Source organism: Mirounga angustirostris, unplaced genomic scaffold (genome assembly GCF_029215605.1).
Source record: "Mirounga angustirostris isolate CCGP_5_RB_7025 unplaced genomic scaffold, mMirAng1.0.hap1 SCAF_2, whole genome shotgun sequence".
Classification (NCBI taxonomy): Eukaryota; Metazoa; Chordata; class Mammalia; order Carnivora; family Phocidae; genus Mirounga; species Mirounga angustirostris.
The window spans coordinates 4,382,567-4,401,607 of record NW_026991710.1 but is presented as its reverse complement, the minus strand read 5'-3'; the positions used below and the strand labels follow the sequence as shown (position 1 = coordinate 4,401,607).

The 19,041-nt window shown below is 49.4% G+C and overlaps 1 protein-coding gene across 9 annotated transcripts in view; it reads left to right on the top strand.

The window, feature by feature from the left end:
• KIAA0232 (KIAA0232 ortholog) overlaps positions 1-19,041 on the top strand; it is an 87,379-nt gene that overhangs the window by 60,918 nt on the left and 7,420 nt on the right. For 6 of the 9 annotated variants that reach the window (XM_045881520.3, XM_054509008.2, XM_064584240.1 and 3 more), the window contains 5 exons: positions 4,198-4,264; positions 5,365-5,446; positions 7,473-10,716; positions 12,139-12,210; positions 16,629-16,737. In XM_045881520.3, the coding sequence (XP_045737476.1) occupies positions 4,198-4,264; positions 5,365-5,446; positions 7,473-10,716; positions 12,139-12,210; positions 16,629-16,737 (3,574 nt within the window). Of the gene's footprint in view, positions 1-2,452; positions 2,764-4,197; positions 4,265-5,364; positions 5,447-7,472; positions 10,717-12,138; positions 12,211-16,628; positions 16,738-19,041 lie in introns of those variants that run through there. The other 3 variants (XM_045881525.3, XM_045881523.3, XM_045881526.3) reach the window with 2 other exon arrangements.

Below are 19,041 nucleotides of genomic sequence, written 5' to 3'. Positions count from 1 at the left end.
ATGCAAGATTGCTCTCCTCACTTGTCTTTGTCTCTGTGGGGATCACTAGCTGTGACCTCCACGTGGCTAGTATAGGGCTCTGTGCAGGCAGGTGGAGCCCAGGAGGTAGCATCCCGAGAGCACGGGCATCACACTCGCTGGTGTGCCACCGTGGGCGGGGCCTGCACTGGGCTGAGTGCCAGGAGACATGGCTCATCGGGAGCCCCAAAGTGCTAGGCTTTCCCCGTCCTGACACATACTTTCTGGAGCGATGGAACCAGGCAGGACACCAGGCACCCGAGATGGTGTGAGACGCCTTACTGGAAATTGCAGACTATTAAGTCAACAGATTGGTGAATGAATCCTCCCCGTCCCTTTCTTCCGTCCAGCTGCCATGGTGCCAAAGGTCGGGGCCGCTGTGAAGAAGAGACATTCAGGGGACAAAGTGATGTCTTCAGTTCTGAACACATAGCAGAGATGAAAAAGCTCAGCAGAAGAGTTGGAAAGGAGAGTGGAGGGACTCCCCAGGAAGTAGAACAGGAGCACTGCAGAAGCAGTGGGCAGGAGAGAAGTTGGGGGGCTGGTGTAGGAAGTGCAGTAGCCGCCCACAGGAGACGCATCATCCCTGGTGTCACCATTTCCTGGCTGTGGAAAGACAGGGGTGATCTGTGAATGATTTAGGTAGGGTTGCGTGGTGAGCCCTGGCATGACGTTCAAACCCACGTCTTTTTGACTCCCCTGTTGCTCCCTGTGAATGGAACACCCGAGTGTCCTGTTGGTTAGTGACCATAGGGTTGGGGTGGGAGTGCCCAGCAGTTTGGGAATGTCCAGTTCACGTGATCTCTCCATAGAAGATGAACTTTTGAGATGGATAGAATAGCGACAGAAACCTTTGAATGTGGAGAGGAGAGAGGATGGGGGACTGAGTGCAATGGCCTTTGTTTCCCTCATGATGACAAGGATGGGTACTGTGGAGAGGCTGGAGAAGGACTGAACATACTGTGGAAAGGGAGCACAAGACCGAATTCTCCAGGAGCAGTGAGGGAGTAGCTACCGCATCTGACGGAGGCTCGGGCTCCATGGGCACGTCTGTGTCCTCAGCACCTCTCGCAGCCTCCGGCGAGGGAGTGTGGCTATGCCGGGGCCTCGGAGGCCGGGCAGAATCCGGGGGACTTGGGCTGATCTGGGTCAGGTTAATTACCTTTCTTACTCCTCCAGTTTCCAACTCAAAGCAGAGCAAAATTTAAAGGCATTTTAGAATCAGTGAATCCATTAATGAGATTCTGGAAAATGGAAAACATACACAAAATGTAGAAATGGCACCAGTGTTTAGGTGACTGATGTGACAGGCACTCTGATGGCGCCTCACACATCCGTCATCCTAGTTTGCCCTCGCGAATCTCGAGGGGAAAGTGTAGTGTTGTCAGCGTCCCGGATCAGGTTCACTCACCTGCTGCTCAGTGCGTATGTGCAAGGTGGGAATTCAGACCCAGCCCAGTGGGACCCCAGGGCCAAATACATTCCACTCGGCCATTCCCTCTGAGCAGCAGGACAGGGCCCTGTCTCTCCGGGGGTCACGCCTGGCCCAGGGGGCTCGTGACCGTCCGTTGACCGAGTGAGTGCTAAACCAGTGGATGCTCATGCATTCAGAAACCGGCCAGTCCCCATGTGTGCTTCCCCAGTTTCTGGATTTGGAGGACGGTTGCTTGACTTTTAGCGTGCTCTTACTGTTCCGGGGGGTGGGGGGCATTTTCACACGTTCATTTGTTGCTGGGCCATGACTGTGGGTGGTACCGTTCGGAAAAACAGTTCATGAGTTCAGTGAGTGGTAGTATTTTCACCTGTAGTGTGTTCTCCCTTACAGTTGTCACTGTTAGTTCATTCCTTTTTTTTTTTTTTTTGAGATGTTATTTATTTATGAGGGAGACAGGAGCACAGGGAGAGGGAGAGGGACAAGCCGACACGGGGCTTGATCTCACAACTGAGATCTTGACCCGAGCTGAAACCAAGAGTCAGATACTTAACTGACTGAGTCACCCAGACGCCTCTAATTTACTTTATTTCTTAAGATACGGTAGGCTCCCAGTATTCTTGAATGCCCTCGGGATATGATATACTATGGAAATACTAAAATACCTAATAGTTTATATCATAATTGGGAAAGTAAATGGGATTTCTCATTAACAGCAACAAATTAACATTGTAGAATGCCTGCTGGGAGATGAGCGGGTACAGTGCTGCTTTGGGTACCCCATTTTGTGTCTCAGTTTACAGTTGCAACCCCGCAGTCTAATGATTATGTGTAATGTAAGTAGGATGCTGCAGGAGTCAGGGAAGGAAGACAGAAGCCTGGTGGGGAGAGCTTGCCTTTACGTACAGAGTTAAGGAGGAAGCTCCCTGTTTTGTTGCCATTTATATATGAGAGCAAATATATATACTTCTAAACTGCATTACTGCACAGAGCAACTCAACTTGACAGATGTGTGGACGCAATTTCCGAGACAAAGCATGAAACATAATATCTCGTCCCTTGGTTCTCATGCTTGTTCCGTGTAGATTGAAACGGCCGGCCGCTAGAGGGTCCCGAACGGACTTGAACAGGCGATCCCTAGAGGCTCGGTCTTCAGCACTGGAGCCTGGCACTAGGTTTAGAAACACAGGGACATGGGCTTGCTGTACAGAGCAGCATGCAGCAAGCGGCTTGTCAGCTGACACTGGTGTTAGGTTCATGGTCTGGAGGAAATGCAATAAAACAGCCACATCGTGCACACCTTGAACATTATGGTAAGTGGAGGCTTTCTGATGGGACTGTGGCGGCCGAGCAGGGTCTGGGACTAACATTTGCTGCGGCTTTTCTGAGTGGTTTTAAGGGAAGGACGGCTCTTTCGTGGCCCATTTCCCTGTCGCCCTCTGGCCTGTCTCCCCACTAAATGCTGTGGTCTGCCGTAGGTAGAGTGTAACTGTCCCTGTCTACAGTTAACCATTTTCTCTGTGCTCTGTTTCTTGCTGTTCAAACTGGAGCTGTGCGGTGTCTTCTTTTAGGATATCTATAATACTTGTGCTGAGTCATTTTGAGTTCAGTGAATGGGGAAAAGTTCTATTTTTAGCCCCTCAAGAACCCATGAGGGCAGCGGGTTGAGCAGAGTCATGTGCACCTGTCCGCCGGGTTGGGCCCACCTAAGAGAGACTCACTTCCAATTTAAACAGGACTTTTGACCACTGAATAAAGGTTCTCAGAAATACGTTTGTTCTTCTCATACCCTGTGAAGGGTTTTTCTTTCTTCCTTGAGAAAGAGAAAATTGTTAAAGTTGAAAAGTCTACACAGTGAAAGCTGATTTGTTTGTGCCAGTTTGCAGTATTCCTCTTTCTTTAACCTTTGGCTCTTTTTTTTTTTTTTAATTAATTTATTTATTCATGAAAGTCAGAGAGAGAGAGAGAGAGAGAGAGGCAGAGGCAGAGGGAGAGAAGCAGGCTCCCCGCCTAGCAGGGAGCCCAATGTGGGACTCGATCCCAGGACCCTGGGATCATGACCTGAGCCGAAGGCAGACGCTTAACCATCTGAGCCACCCAGGCGCCCCAACCTTTGGCTCTTCTGGTTAGCCTCCCTATTCCAGGCTCCTGTGTGCACTGTCCTTAGCTGCCCCCCACCCCCCCCAGTGGAGCCTAATGCCCTGCTCGTGACTAGTCAGAGAAAACCGAGCTTCTGTGCCCGCTCTCGGCTGTGGGGGCCGTGCACTGCGCTCTCTGTTGCCGTCATCAGTGTTCACTTCCCATAAGAAAACATTGGCCTTCTTTTCTCTAGACTGTGAGCTCCTAGAGGAGCTGCATGAGATTTGTGTGATTTCCCCCGCCCCGTGTATTGAGTCTGATAAAAGACCTTGCTCATGTAGATATCGAATATTGTTTTGGATGGTGACTGACTTGTAGCCGTATGACGGGCACATACGTGTGTCGGCCACACCGCAAGCAGATGCTACACCCCTGGGAGGACAGGCCGTCCTGGGAGGCACGTTAATGTTTTCACATTTTATCAGTAAGTGCCACTGACTGTACTGGATTCGTAAAATACGTCTGCTAGGTCTGATCAGCTCTTGTGTGGTTTAAATATTGCTAACGTATTTCATTTGGAACAGGGAAGATTGGTAAAACCTTTATATTAAACTAAGAGTGTACAAGGGCCTGGTAGTAAACTAACGGGTATTTTTGTTCTCACACAGAGCTCTGGTATCGAGACCTTAGTGGAGGAGCTCTGCTCCAGACTCAAAGACCTTCAGAGTAAGCAAGGTGAGTGCACAGCCTCCAGAACCCGTCCGCACACAGTGGGCTTCGGGCACCGAGGGATTTGACTCAGGAGATGCTAGAATCGGCCAGAGACAGACAAGAAGAAGCAAGTCTCTGTGTCCAGTGTGTCGCCATCCAGCAGCATGCTGTGCCTTGAGCTGCAGTGGCTTCTTGGTCACCCTCAGCAGTCACTCGTAGATAATCCCTGCTCTCAAAGGAGCAACTTAATTCACAGGTGCCCTCATTGGGGGTGGCGGGGGGTGGCAGGTATGTTTGGTGTCCTCTTCACATCGAAGTACAGGGATCAGGAGCAATATTTTCACTTTCCCATCCTCGCCCCCCCGTTGGTATCTGCCTGTAGACATCAAGGCCTCCAAAGGTTTCGACTCTATTTTAGGCCCAAAAGGAACTTCTGCCTTGGCTGTCAGGTTTTTTTGGAAAGGCGGTTTTGGGGCTCGTTAAAGTCATTTTGACTCATGAAACCTCACAGCTTCTTGTGGTAACTTTTCTGCAAGCCCTTGGTGAAAGCTACGTATTAAGGTCAAGGGTCTTGGTTTCCTTGTCTTCTCCATGGCCATTTTTGCTCCCCGCCAAGCTTGAGCCTTCTTGAAGAGTTTGTTTGTTTGTAACCGAAGGCAGTCCCGGGAGCTAAGCTGAGAGTTCAGCCCTTCGCTTCTGTTTTAGTTGACACACAGCCCTTGCTCACCTAGATGTTGTAACAGAGCTGATTGTAATGGGTTTTCTTTCTTTCTTTTTTTAAAAGATTTTATTTATTTATTTATTTGACAGAGAGAGAGGGAACACAAGCAGGGGGAGTGGGAGAGGGAGAAGCAGGCTTCCCGCTGAGCAGGGAGCCTGATGCACGGCTGGATCCCAGGACCCTGGGATCATGACCCAAACCGAAGGCAGACGCTTAACGACTGAGCCACCCAGGCGCCCCAAGAAAAGAGATTTTTATTAAAAAGGCAGATGGGTCTAGAGTTCTTTTAAAGCCATAAAGCCTTTATAAGTTCTGATTAAAGTTACTTGAAAAACTTTAAAAAACAGGAGCATTTATTAACTAGATATAAGACCTATCTTTCTGAATTTTTGTTTCGTAACAGAAGAGAAGATTCACAAAAAGTTAGAGGGGTCTCCCTCTCCAGAGGCAGAATTATCCCCTACAGCAAAGGATCAAGTGGAAATGTATGTAAGATTGTATTCAGTAATAAAGTGTGCATTTGTTAAAATCAGACTAATAACTGCTATGTGGTTTACAGTTTTTGTTTGTTGTCTTGTATTTAATTTCATATTTTATAATTCAGTAAACACTTGTTGAGCACTTACTATGTGCTTGACATAGAATTCAGACGTGAATAAGAGAGTCCTATCCTTATCCTACATATTGAATCAGTGTTTGTGAAATGAATGAATGGAGCAAGCAAGGTTATTATATATAGTCCATTCGCATGCTATCACACCAGTCCTTGGAGATAGCTGTGAGAAAATATGCTCATCCTTGTTTTACATACAAGGAGACCAAGTTTTCTCCCGCTGATTACAAAGAAATGTGGGCAAGTCATTGACCTTGCCAAGCTTGTTTCCTGAAGATGCTCCTGGATCTTTCTTTGTAAATGGTTAGTAAAATCAGCTACACTATAAGCAGAACTTCCTTATTATACATTTTATTTGAATCTTTGGAACTTCTCGAACTTAAGGTGAAAATAGCTCATATTGGCTGGTGTAGACCTGTGCCGTCCAGTGTGGGCTCCCTGAGCCACGTGTGGCTATTTAGCCCTTGGTATGTGGCTTCTTCAAATTGAGATGTGCTGTAAATGTAAAATTCTCACCAGATTTCGAAGACTTGGTATAAAAAAGAATGTAAAATACTGCATTAATATTTTTAAATATCAATTACATGGTGAAATGATAATGTTGTGGATGTATTTGTTTAAGTAAAATACATTATTAAATTCAGTTTCACCTTTTTTTCCTTACACTTTTAATGTGACTCCTAGGACATTAAAAATTATATTTGAGGCTCACCATGTATTTCTGTAGAAAGCTCTGGTAGAGGCTGAAGAGGAGAATCAAGTATAGGCCCTTTGAAAACATGGCCTTTTTTATCACTTCGTGTGTGACCTTGACTGTTGCCTCCAGAACGACAGTCCCCTCGGTAGGCAACCCGACTCCAGATTCTTGCTTTGGCAGTCTGTCTTGCTCTGAAATCTGTGATGGCCACCAGCTTCTTGGCAAATTGGAAACAACTTCTTCTTGTTTTCAAGCCCTGTAAAGGCAGCCTCCCCGGCTTCTCCTATCCTGCATTTCCCGTAGTCGCTGGTCTCCTCGGGTCTTGTGTCCGCACGCAGGCGCCCGTGCCTCACAGGCTGTCGTCCCTAAACTCCGTTTCCGGAGCGTCCAGGCTCTGCTGTGGTCCTCTTGTTCTCATGGTCCGTCCTCGGCTGCACCAGCATCCTCTCTTTGACCCCTCGAGCACCCTGCATAATCCCTTCTGTTTCCGAGCGCCTGCGGATGCCCGGCATTTCTCCTGAGAACACGTGGTGAGGACAACCACGTAATGTCCTGGCTCCACTTGCACATTAATTCCTTTACTCCTCCCAGCTCTGTGAGGTGGCTAATTATAATCCCCGCGTCTCGCAGGCCATGAAGAGGTCCTGTCACGGGCCTGAGGTCACACAGCTGGTCAGGGCGGAGTCAGGGCTCACAGTCCGGGAGCGCGGCTTTAGAGCTCATGCTCTGCGGCTTTCAGCTCCCTCTGTTTCCCCTGCTCCCAATGGCCTTGGGAGGTAAGTCCTGTCCTCACCAGTTTGTAGCTGAGTGTGTGGACCGAGACATCAGATAATGAGCTGACAGTCACATGCATAGTAAGTGACCGGAGCTGAGATCCAAATTCAGATACTTCTTCTCGCGATGATGTTCTTAATTAAAATGACAACTTTAAAGATAAAAACTGTCCTCTTCCCTATTTTCTAAATATTTCTAAGTCAGTGCTGACCTCAGTGCTGAACACAAAGGTGCTTGATACATGGGACTAAACGTAAAGCATATTTCACTGTATTGTTCTTTTTTTTTTTAAGTTTTAGTTTGTGGATGACGTAAATGTTGACCGTTGAAGGGAAATACCCCGTCACTCCACCTGGGAGGGAATGTTGTTTTGCTGTATCTCGTACATCTGAGTGCCTGCTTTTGAACTCTGTCCTCTGTTTTTCAGGTACTATGAAGCATTTCCACCACTGTCTGAGAAACCAGTTTGCCTGCAAGAAATCATGACGGTGTGGAACAAGTCTAAAGTCTGTTCTTACTCTAGCTCTTCTTCATCATCCACAGCCCCACCAGCTAGCACAGACACATCCTCCCCCAAGGACTGCAACAGCGAAGGCGAAGTCATCCAGGAAAGAAGCAACGAAGCACCCACCTCTGTACACGCGAAAACCCAGAGCAGAAGTAAAAGCGAGAAGGAGAACAAATTCAGTAATGGCACAATGGAAGAGAAGCCTGCTTTGTACAAAAAGCAGATCCGACATAAACCTGAAGGAAAGATTCGCCCTCGCTCATGGTCTTCCGGCTCGAGTGAAGCAGGCTCAAGTTCAAGTGGTCATCAGGGAGAATTAAAAGCATCCGTGAAGTGTGTGAAAGTCAGACACAAGACACGAGAGATTCGAAACAAGAAGGGGCGGAACGGGCCCAGCAGGCTCTCGCTGAAGCCCGGCGACAGGGCTGAGCGGGGCATGCCCGCGGGGGGGAGCAGCGGGGGCTCCTTCAAGCCGCTGTGCCGGCGCGGGAAGAGGCCCTTGAAGGACCCGGGGAGAAGGGACACCGGGAGTGCCGAGGGAAGAGACCTGTCCCTGGAGAGCAGAAACGACAGAGAATATAAAGAGGAACCACTGTGGTACACTGAACCAATTGCTGAGTATTTCGTTCCTTTGAGCAGAAAAAGTAAACTAGAGACCACATACCGAAACCGACAGGACACGAGCAATCTGACGTCAGAGGCGGTGGAAGAGCTGTCAGAGTCCGTGCACGGTCTTTGTCTCAGCAACAATAATATTCATAAAACATACCTCGCAGCAGGTACTTTCATTGATGGTCATTTTGTAGAAATGCCTGCGGTTATCAATGAGGATATTGACCTCACTGGGACCTCATTCTGTTCTCTCCCAGAGGACAACAAGTATCTGGATGATATTCATCTATCAGAATTAACGCACTTCTATGAAGTGGATATTGATCAATCCATGTTGGATCCTGGTGCCTCAGAAACAATGCAAGGAGAAAGTCGGATTTTGAATATGATTCGACAAAAAAGCAAAGAGAAAACAGATTTTGAGGCAGAATGTTGCATAGTGTTAGATGGAATGGAGTTGCAAGGGGAACGTGCAATATGGACAGATTCCACCTCTGTGGGTGCCGAGGGCTTCTTCCTGCAAGACTTGGGCAATCTGGCTCAGTTTTGGGAGTGCTGTTCATCCAGCTCGGGCGATGCCGATGGAGAGAGTTTTGGGGGAGATTCTCCAATTCGACTCTCTCCGATCTTGGACGGCACAGCGCTCAATCCGCATTTGCTTGCTGGCAATCAGGAGCTCTTTACAGATGTTAATGAAGGATCTGGCATAAACTCGTGTTTTTCAGTGTTTGAAGTGCAATGCAGTAATTCTGTTCTACCATTTTCGTTTGAAACTCTCAACTTGGGAAATGAAAATACAGATTCTAGTGCTAATATGCTTGGGAAAACCCAGTCTAGATTGCTAATATGGACCAAAAATAGTGCCTTTGAAGAAAATGAACACTGTTCTAATCTTTCAACCAGAACTTGTAGCCCATGGTCCCATTCGGAAGAAACACGTTCAGACAACGAGACATTAAATGTTCAGTTTGAAGAGTCCACGCAGTTTAATGCAGAAGATATTAATTATGTAGTTCCTAGAGTCTCGTCAAATTATGTAGATGAAGAACTTCTAGATTTTTTGCAAGATGAAACTTGCCAGCAAAACAGTAGAACGTTAGGAGAAATTCCTACCTTAGTTTTCAAAAAAAAATCGAAACTAGAATCTGTCTGTGGTATTCAGCTCGAACAAAAGCCGGAACACAAAACCTTGGCAACTGCTCGAGGGTGTGGCGAAAGCGGTCCACGTGGAGGCGGCTACAGCTCAGGGGTTATTAAGGACATTTGGACAAAGACGGCAGACGTGGAGAGAATCGACGAGGAGCTGTTCCCGGCGGACGCCAGTGACTGCTGCCGCTGCCTGGAGGCGGAGGCCGAGGGCCTGCGGGCGCCCCACAAGGCCGTGCAGCGGTCCGAGTACCGCCTATGGGAGGGGCACAAGGAGAGCGTGGCGAAGAGGGCTTGCGGTTCCGGGGCGCTCTCCAAGGTGGACGGCGGCGACTATACCACACCCTCGAAACCTTGGGGTGTGGCCCAGGATAAAGAGAACACGTTCATCCTCGGAGGAGTGTACGGAGAGCTCAAAACCTTCAGCAGCGACGGGGAGTGGGCAGTCGTGCCGCCCAGCCACAGCAAGGGAAGTCTCCTACAGTGCGCGGCTTCCGACGTCGTGACCATAGCTGGTACCGACGTCTTCATGACCCCAGGCAACAGTTTCGCTCCCGGTCACCGGCAGTTATGGAAGCCCTTCGTGTCCTTCGAACAGAATGATCAGCCGCGGAGTGGGGAGAATGGATTAAATAAGGGATTTTCTTTTATCTTCCATGAAGACTTCCTAGGAGCTTGTGGTAACTTTCAGGTTGAAGATCCTGGGCTTGAATATTCCTTCTCTTCCTTTGACTTAAGTAATCCGTTCTCACAAGTTCTTCACGTAGAGTGTTCGTTTGAACCCGAAGGGATTGCCTCTTTCAGCCCTAGTTTTAAACCGAAATCAATCCTCTGCTCCGATTCAGACAGCGAAGTTTTTCACCCCAGGATCTGTGGCGTCGACAGAACACAATACCGGGCTATTCGCATCTCTCCTAGGACTCACTTCCGCCCAATTTCTGCGTCCGAGCTGTCCCCAGGAGGAGGAAGTGAGTCGGAATTTGAATCTGAGAAAGATGAAGCAAATATTCCCATTCCTTCTCAAGTTGATGCATTTGAAGACCCACAGGCCGATCTGCAGCCACTGGAAGAAGATGCCGAGAAGGAAGGCCATTACTATGGAAAATCGGAGCTTGAGTCTGGAAAATTCCTTCCCAGGTTAAAAAAATCTGGCATGGAAAAGAGTGCTCAGACATCACTGGATTCTCAGGAGGAATCAGCTGGGATTCTGCCAGTGGGGAAGCAGAATCAGTGTTTGGAATGTAGCATGAATGAATCTCTGGAAATTGCTTTAGAAAGCTCAGAAGCAAATTGTAAAATAATGGCACAATGTGAGGAAGAAATTAATAATTTTTGCAGTTGCAAAGCAGGTTGTCAGTTCCCTGCTTATGAAGATAATCCAGTTTCTTCGGGACAGCTGGAAGAGGTAAGTGGTTGTCTGTGTGTGTTGGTGCTTGATAGAAGTTGTTGATTGGACTTGAATGCAAGAGCAGCCGAATCAGGCAATGAAAGGGTAGGGTGAAATTAATTGGGAAATTAGCTTCAGTGTCTGAAAACTTACATGGTTATGATTTTACATAAGGGCTTAAAACGGGTTTGATACTTATAAATTGGAAGTAGACCGTGGACCTTTTCTGCAGAGAAAAGACATTTTTAGATCATAAGGTAGAAGATTTTGTCTTAATACGCACGTACCGTGCTGCAGACCGAATACACTGGCATTCCAGCCTTCGAAGCTGATGGATCACAAAGTGGCTGTTTACTCCTCGGAAGGCCCTGCGTGCTCTTCGGAAGCAGAAGCAGAGGGTCTCTTGAGGTAGCAAGCACATCTCATGGTCTCCGAAACGCTGATCAGTTTAGAACTTAGGTTTTTCATGTAAAATAAATTACATCCTGTATAGAGTTCTCTAAAGCAGATGGTGGTACGTGTAAAAGCCCACAATCCTAATGCAACAAAAGAGCTGTTACAGAACCTACATGGATGGACCTCATCTTATACCAAGTGCCTATTCCTAAAGCTATGTGACTCACACATTAAAATGAGGCTAATAGTGGTAGTTTTGTGAATGGGAGTCATTGTACCCTTTTGACTATTTCTAAGAAGTGGTTTGAGGTTAAATTGAGTGTGCAAGAAATATCAGTGAAGGTCATAACCTGTTTCACAGAAAAGCACAGCAATCTGCCCATTTCTCAGCTGTTACTTGATCAGCAGTGCCTGACCTGTGTCCAGGAGCAGCTTAGTAAAAAGGCAGTTGGAGGTGCTCGGAAGTCATGCCGCCTGTGGCTGGAGAGCAGCTGAATGTCCCCCACTCCCCCACCCCCTGGCCCGGTGCACGTTCCCCCCACCTCTGCTACCGCTAAATCCTACCCAGGTAGCAAGGCTATCTTCAGACCGCCCCCCGCTTCTGATCCTTGTCCTAATTCTTCCTCTCTCCCCTCTCTCCCATCCCCACCTACATCAGAACTAATGCCTCCCTTCTCTCTTCATGCATGATGCCTCTTTTCCTGTTGCAGTTTCCACGTTTATGAGTCATTATGTACTTTCTCTCGTTAGATTATCTGTTCCTAATGGAAACAGACTGTGCCTTCCTCGCTTGTGGGGCCAGTGCCTGGGGTGACCTGAGTGCGTGTGGTGGGAGGAAGCCCTACAGACGACTCAAGGGTCACTGCTCTGAGTAGCCTGCCCAGAGACCCTTAGCGGGGCATGCATTGGGTCTCACCGAAACACTGAAACGGAGCTGCCAAGAATGAAAAACAATAATGTTGTTAGCCTTTACCTGTTTGTTTATTGCCCCACTTTTTATCCTTGAATATTCCTTTATGTACTTTGTATTTCACCTGGTTCCAGATTGGGAAGAAAGAAAAAGAGGGAAGAAGCGAGATTCTACATCATACCACTGCCATATTCCTTCGCTTTCTAGTATGTTGATGGATTTATGTGTTATCAGAATTCTGGGTTGTCTTGGAAGGTCTCAGGCGCTAGTAAAGTCCTGAGGGACATTGTGGGGTTGTCTGCTGGGGTCGGCGTGGCCGCTCCTTTCAGCTCCGGCCTCTGGGCGCCGGTGCCACGGTGTAGAGTCAGGGTGGCGCTCACGCCCTAGATGGATCTGAGGTTCGGAAAGGTTGAGTGACCTGAAGGGACAGTGTGGGGACCAGGCTGGGACGAGAGTGTATGCCTTTCCACTCTCACACTGCCTGGGCAGTCCAGGGGAGCCTCCTACAAGGGTCGTCTTCTCCCTTTTCCTGAGAGAGGACACTCTCGGAGCCCTGTTGTAAAGGTCACTGTTGAAAGGCCACCTGGTCCAGAGCAAATGGACTAAAATGTAGGAATTCTAGGGGCACCTGGAGGGTTCAGTTGGCAGAGCATCGACTCTTGATTTCAGGGTGGTGAGTTCACAAGCCCCATGTTGGGCGTAGAGTTTACTTGAAAAGAAAACACTTAAAATGTAGGAATTTTAATGGAATTGGTGTCCAGGAGCATGGATTCTTTTCAAAAGCTTAGTTCAGTCAGTTCAGCAAACATTTTCTGAATACCCGTTACATGCCCATCACTAAGGTAGGTGTCCTGTGTGAACAGGTCACCGTCTTTGCACTGGAAGCAGTCAGTCTAGTTACAAAGACCACCTTGGAAGTAGACAATTTACTTTAATTGAAATAGGTCATTTATTCACATGGCTCAAATTCAGAAGTTACAAGAGGGTGTGTACAGACAGTGAACAGGCTCTCCCCAGCGGCAGCTGCGAGCTTGCGTCCTGGCCCGTCTTTCAAGGGTATTTGTGCATGTAGAAGCAAAGGCATGTTCACATACGTTTCCTCTTCTTTTTTCTCTTTTCACAGAAATGGCACTTTATTATAATCACCCTTCCCTTTTGGTTTCCTGCATCCTCTTCCATTGTATGGACAGATGTATTAGGATTTACCTAGCCAGTTCCTTATGTTTTAGGGCATCTGGGCAAATGTAATCGTAGGGAACAGGGGAGGTGGCGTGGTGGAGGTGAGCACAGAATGCCTCAGGAGCCCAGAGGAAGCTGTCCCGACAGTGAGAGTTGAGGGAGGCTTGTTGCACGCACCTGAGCATCCCGGGGCAGAAGGGAGAGGAGGCCGTTTTAACCGCAGAGGGTGTGCGGTGGCATCAGAGGGCTCTGATGAGTAGAGGGGGTGGGGGGGCCATCCTTGGAGTGTGGTACCTGGCCCCCCCGTGCCAGGCGCTGTGCCCACTCTGCTGTCACCGTTATCCCACTGAATGCCCACAGTGACCTTCTGCAATGGATTTCTGTCCCCTCCCCCTGACTATGAAGACCATGTAGGCCCAGAGGGGTGGAGTCCCTGCCCCTGAGCCCAGCGTCAGGGATGGAGCCTGAGTTCTTTCCGCTGCTTTGCCACGCAGGGTCTCTTGTTGGTCTCAGTGGCCCTCGGCAGCCCTTCATCTACATGGGCTTGCTTTTCCTCTTGTGACCCAGATGGGTGGGAGCTGACTGGCTGAGGGCCCCTTTTCCGTGCTCTTCCGAGAGTAGAACTCAAAGAGGAACACCAATGACCTTAGTCTTCCCAAACCCGGGAGTACTTAGTAAGAGTTCGGAGAGGTGCCTCTACCCAGCTTCCGATGTCTAAAGACTGAGTATCCCATCTTTTGCTGAAAACATTTCTGGTCAGGCTTTCCGGCTTAAATTTACATCTTCTCTGTTTTTTCGCGGGTTCATTCATTTGTCGAGTATTTTTGGGGAGCCCTACTGTCGGTGCCGGTGTGGGTGCCGGCGACAGGCGCAGAGCCCTGCCCTGGCCGGTCACATGCAGCAGCGCATGCGATCCGTTAGTCGGTATGTGGTATGCTGGTGTACCAAGTGCCGTGGAGGGGGCCAAGAGCTGGCTCAGGGCTGGAGCACAACGGGGTCCTTGGAGGCCTTGCCGCAAGAAGCAGGGCTCGGGGCAGGCTTCCCGGCAAAGGTGCCATCTGAAGACAGGCTTGCGGGTGAGAAAGCGAGCCAAGCAGCTGTCGGAGAGGGAGAGCGGCACAGTGACAGGTGCCCGGCCTGCCCATGGCCGTGTCCTCGTCGGGTTTCCTTCCCTCCGTTCTCCGTCGGCCAGAAGTTGAATTCGTGCATCCAGCAGAGGTTATTTAAGCCAAGCATGGTCATCTTTGCTGTGCAACCTAGAGGCTGGAGACAGTGGACTGGAATGATGTCCTAAGATAATGCAGGTTCATTGAGTGTGTATTCAGTGTAGCAAAGAACAGGACAGAGAAGTCTCTGCCTTTTGGAATTGACTTTCAAGGGCAGGAAGCAGAAAAATTCCTAAAACTATAGCAGAAACTGGCGTGACTTTAACAGTGCTTTCAGCCCGAGGTGGGGGAGGTGGAGGGTGGTGGGCCAGATAATCCCGGACCTGCGCTCGTCCGGGTGGAGCCTTTTCTTCAGGCCAGCAGACATTGAGCATCCCGCTTTGTGTAGGCCCTGTGCCCGGAGGCGCACGGGTAAGTAAGACATGGGTGCTGCTCGTAAGGAGCTTCCTGCCTCTCCGCTCCAGTCTCGTCTAGCCTGCTCTCTGTTCATGCTGACGCCTCCAGCCTGCTCTCCCGGCCCTTTCCCACCCTCCGAGATGAGTTCTCTCTCCCTCCCTTTCTTACCCTTGATGGTCTCGGGACAGGGTCGCAGGAATAAACACTGATTGCCCCCAGCAGCCTGGGACGTTTTCTTTTGCAGGTAGACACGTGCCGCCTCCGAATCCTCTGCCTTCAGTGGTGCCTTGGGGATGGGGGCAGCTGCTCTGTCCAGGGAGCCTTCTTGCTCCTCCCACACAGCACTAAGTTGTCATCCCACAGAGTAGGTGCGCCTTGCAGAGCAGGCAAGGCCTTTCTGGAAAGATCTAGGGGTTCTGGGAATTATGTGCCAGATGCAGTTAATTTCCTTCAACTAGCTGTAGACCTTGGCTGTTGTGGCTTCGTTTGCATGAAGTCAGCGGGGTGCTGACTACTGTCCTTGGAGTAAGCTGGGGGAGAGCGCAGTGAAGGTGAACTGGCCACTCTAGGTACCCAGTACCGTTTTCCTTCAGTGTCTAATTTGAGAGTATTTCTTTTTACAAAATTATGTTAAGTGAAAAATGAAGGTTGGAGGTGTTTCCCATTAGTTAAATAATAAAAAACACATTATTGAATCAAAAAGTCTTTGACCCATAAGACAATTTACATGTAAGAGAAGAACAAAGTCCCATCAGAGGATTGAAGGTCGTTGGTTGCCAAGACTGCTCAGGCTTTAAGCTTGAACACACGGTGAAATGTCTTCTGAAGCAGTAGGCACATGCAGTGTCCACAGGCCTTATTTGGATTGAGTCCCAACGTCCTCTGGTTCTCAGCAAAGCACATAGTTGAGTTAAAAAGACACGTAGGTTGGTAACTCTGCCTACACAGTTTCCTTCGTCCCATACTGTCGTCTTTGACTCCCTCCTGCCCGAGTGTGTAAAGGTGAAGAGGGTCCTCTCTCTTCCCTGGAGTGTCTCACACCAGTGGAGACTTAGGGCCACCCCGTCATTTTTCTGCACTTCCCAAATCTAGAAATTTGCCTTGCCTGGGGATATTCATTGGGGATATTTTGCCTTGTAAGGGTTTTATTGTGTTTTTTAAAAAGATCTTCACTCCACTTCCAATATAAGTCCTTCTTAAAAGCTTCCTTTATATGTTATGAACACTTTGGCTTTTTTTTTTTTTTAAGATACTTATTTGAGGGGTGCCTGGGTGGCTCAGTCGTTAAGCGTCTGCCTTCGGCTCAGGTCATGATCCCAGGGTCCTGGGATCGAGCCCCGCATCGGGCTCTCTGCTCAGTGGGAAGCCTGTCTTTCCCTCTCCTACTCCCACTAATTCTGTTCCCTCTCTCGCTGTGTCTCTGTCAAATAAAAAAAAAAAGATATTTATTTGAGAGAGAGAGAGTGAGAGAGAGCACGAGAGTGGGGTAGGGGCAGAGGGATAAGCCAGACTTCCCGACGAGCAGGGATCCCCATGTGGAGCTCAGTCCTGGGACTCCAGGATCGAGACCTGAGCCACCCAGGCGCCCCAACACTTTAGCTTTTTAAATTCACCTTGTTGGGATGTCTGGCTGGCTCAGTCAGTGGAGCGTGTGACTCTTGATCTCAGGGTCGTGAGTTTGAGCTCCACACTGGGTGTAGAGATTACTTAAAAATAGTATCTAAAAAAAATTAATAAATTCACCTCGTCTAGAACAGTATTAAAAATAAAAGTCATCAATTTAAAAAATTCTGGATTTGTAGTTCCTAGTTAATAATGTTTCAATTTTCTCCTTTATCCTGACAGTTTGTAAACTTTTTCTGTTATTTGTTTAACCTAAACAGTTTCCCGTATTGAACACTGATGTTCAAGGAATGAATAGGAGTCAAGAAAAGCAGACCTGGTGGGAAAAAGCCTTGTACTCTCCTCTCTTTCCTGCATCAGAGTGTGAAGGTAAGGAGCCCTGTGTTAGGTCATTGGTTCATCCACTCATTCGGATTTCTAATTCATTAAGAGCAATACGTTCTTTCCCTATGAATAGCAGTCCGAAAAGCACTTACCAAGAGGCTTTTGTGTAGCCAGCATTTGTCAGGCACTGGGGACACAGAGATGAGTGAGAACTGGGGCCCACCCTTAGCCTGATGTGGGGAAAGGCATGGAAATACACAAAGGCAGGACCGACCTTTGCCAAAACCTGTTCAGGATCGCAGTGAATCGTGAGGGGAGTGGGGGGTGGGGGTAATCACCTGGGTTGGGGGAACTTCAGGAAGCCGCCCGGGCTGGAAGGGCAGACCCTATGAAAGGAACAGCTTGCATGGGGGTAAGATGGACTCTGGCAAGTGGGCCCAGCTGGGTTGTAGCTGAGGCTAGGAAGGCGGATTGAGGAAGGCCATTGAGAAGATGGCAGATTGGAGGGTGTCAGGTCCGGTGTGTGTTTTAGAAGAGTTCTAGAAGCAGAGTGGAGAAGGGGTTTAGCAGCTGGGGTTCTGGGCCCCCGCCGGGGCTGTCTGGGAGGCCCAGGGCCAAGGCCTGGCCTCAGGACCTGCAGGGGGAGTAAGGGAGAGAGCAGCACAGAGAGGTCTTGTCGAGGATGCCGGCTCCTCGGGGAGTGACTCTCCGTGAGGCGTGGGCAGCAGGAGGGCTTTGGGGGGGGGTTCCGGCAGGGGGCAGACAGAACAGTAGCACATTGGGTGAAGGTGATTTGGGTCTGTGAGCCTTCCGGGAGGACATGCTCAGCAGCTGTAAAAACTCTCGAAGTCTGGGGAGGAGTCAGGGCTGCGGAGGGCGTGCTGCCAGCTCCCCGGCTGCCCTGGGCTGTGGCATCGACAGTCTCTGCCGCTGGAGCTGGAAGGGGCACGTACGCCGTTGGTTAGTATTCACACGTTCACGGGTCTGGCGTGTCTCCCGGTTCGTCTGTAATGAACGTGGAGCCTCGCCGCTTGCTGCCCACCGAGCCTGGTGCACTCCGGTGCTCGGGTGCTCGGGACGCTGACGCCCACCTCCCTCCGCAGCCCAGCCTTCCCCCACTGGGGGGACGGCGGGGCTGTTTGCTTCTCTCTGTGCTCTGAGCCCCAAGATGCCTTCCCCAGAGCCTGCCTTCCTCTTTCCCAGAGGTTCACTGGGTCAGAAAGAGCGCGTAGAGCAGAGTCTTCGTTTTTAGCATCTTTGTTTATTTAACCGCATTTATTAAAGACCTGTCATTCTACTGTTAGCTAATATCTGGGTTGCCTTTTATGGTTTACAAAGTGCTCCCAATCTTTCCTTTTACATAGGCCGCACCATAGCCTTGTGAGATGTCAGCCTTAGTTTTCAGATGAGGAAGCTCTAAGACTCAGGTTTGACAGTTTGTCCAGAATCCTGCATTAGCCGTTAAGTTCAGGTTTGCATCCAGACTGTCTTCCTATGGCCAGAAGCTTTGCGCTCTACAGTGGCTATCTGCACTCAGTGCCCAGGGAAGCGCCAGGGTGAGGGGAGCACAAATCTGGCCTTGACGTAGATCCATTCTGTGCACCCGGTGAGTGTCCAGTCACTGATGAGTTAACTGGAATACAAGTAAGGGGGGGCCCGAGGGCCCCAGAGTAGTGCCGCTAGAGGGAGAGAGAGAGGGAGGGAGGGAGAGGGGTAGGGGGGAAGGGGAGAGAGGGAGGGAGGGGGAGGGGGGAAAGAGGGAAGGAGAGCGAGAGGGAGGGAGAGAGGGGGAGGGGGAAAGAGAGGGAAGGAGAGAGAGAGAGAGAGAGAGGGATGTGGCAGCAGGCAGTGCCTGGGGTCAGGAAGACCAATCCCTGTGAGGGTTTAGTCTAGTTTTCTTTTTTTTTTTTAAGGTTTTATTTATTTATTTGACAGAGACACAGCGAGAGAGGGAACACAAGCAGGGGGAGTGGGAGAGGGAGAAGCAGGCTCCCCACAGAGCAGGGAGCCCGATGCGGGGCTTGATCCCAGGACTCTGGGATCATGACCTGAGGCGAAGGTAGACGCTTAACGACTGAGCCACCCAGGCGCCGCAAAGATTTTATTCTTTTTTTTTTTTTTTTAAGATTTTATTCTTAAGTAATCTCTGCACCCAATGTGGGGCTCAAACTCACAACCCCAAGATCAAGAGTTGCATGCATTACCGACTGAGCCAGGCAGGCAGCCCTAGTCTAGTTTTCTATCATTAGTTAGTAAGGAGTCAGTCCCAACCCTTAGCTCTGGGTCCTGGGTTTCTGTACAATCCCGGGTTGGTGCTGTAAGGGATGGTTAGTGCACGGTGCTTTTTTT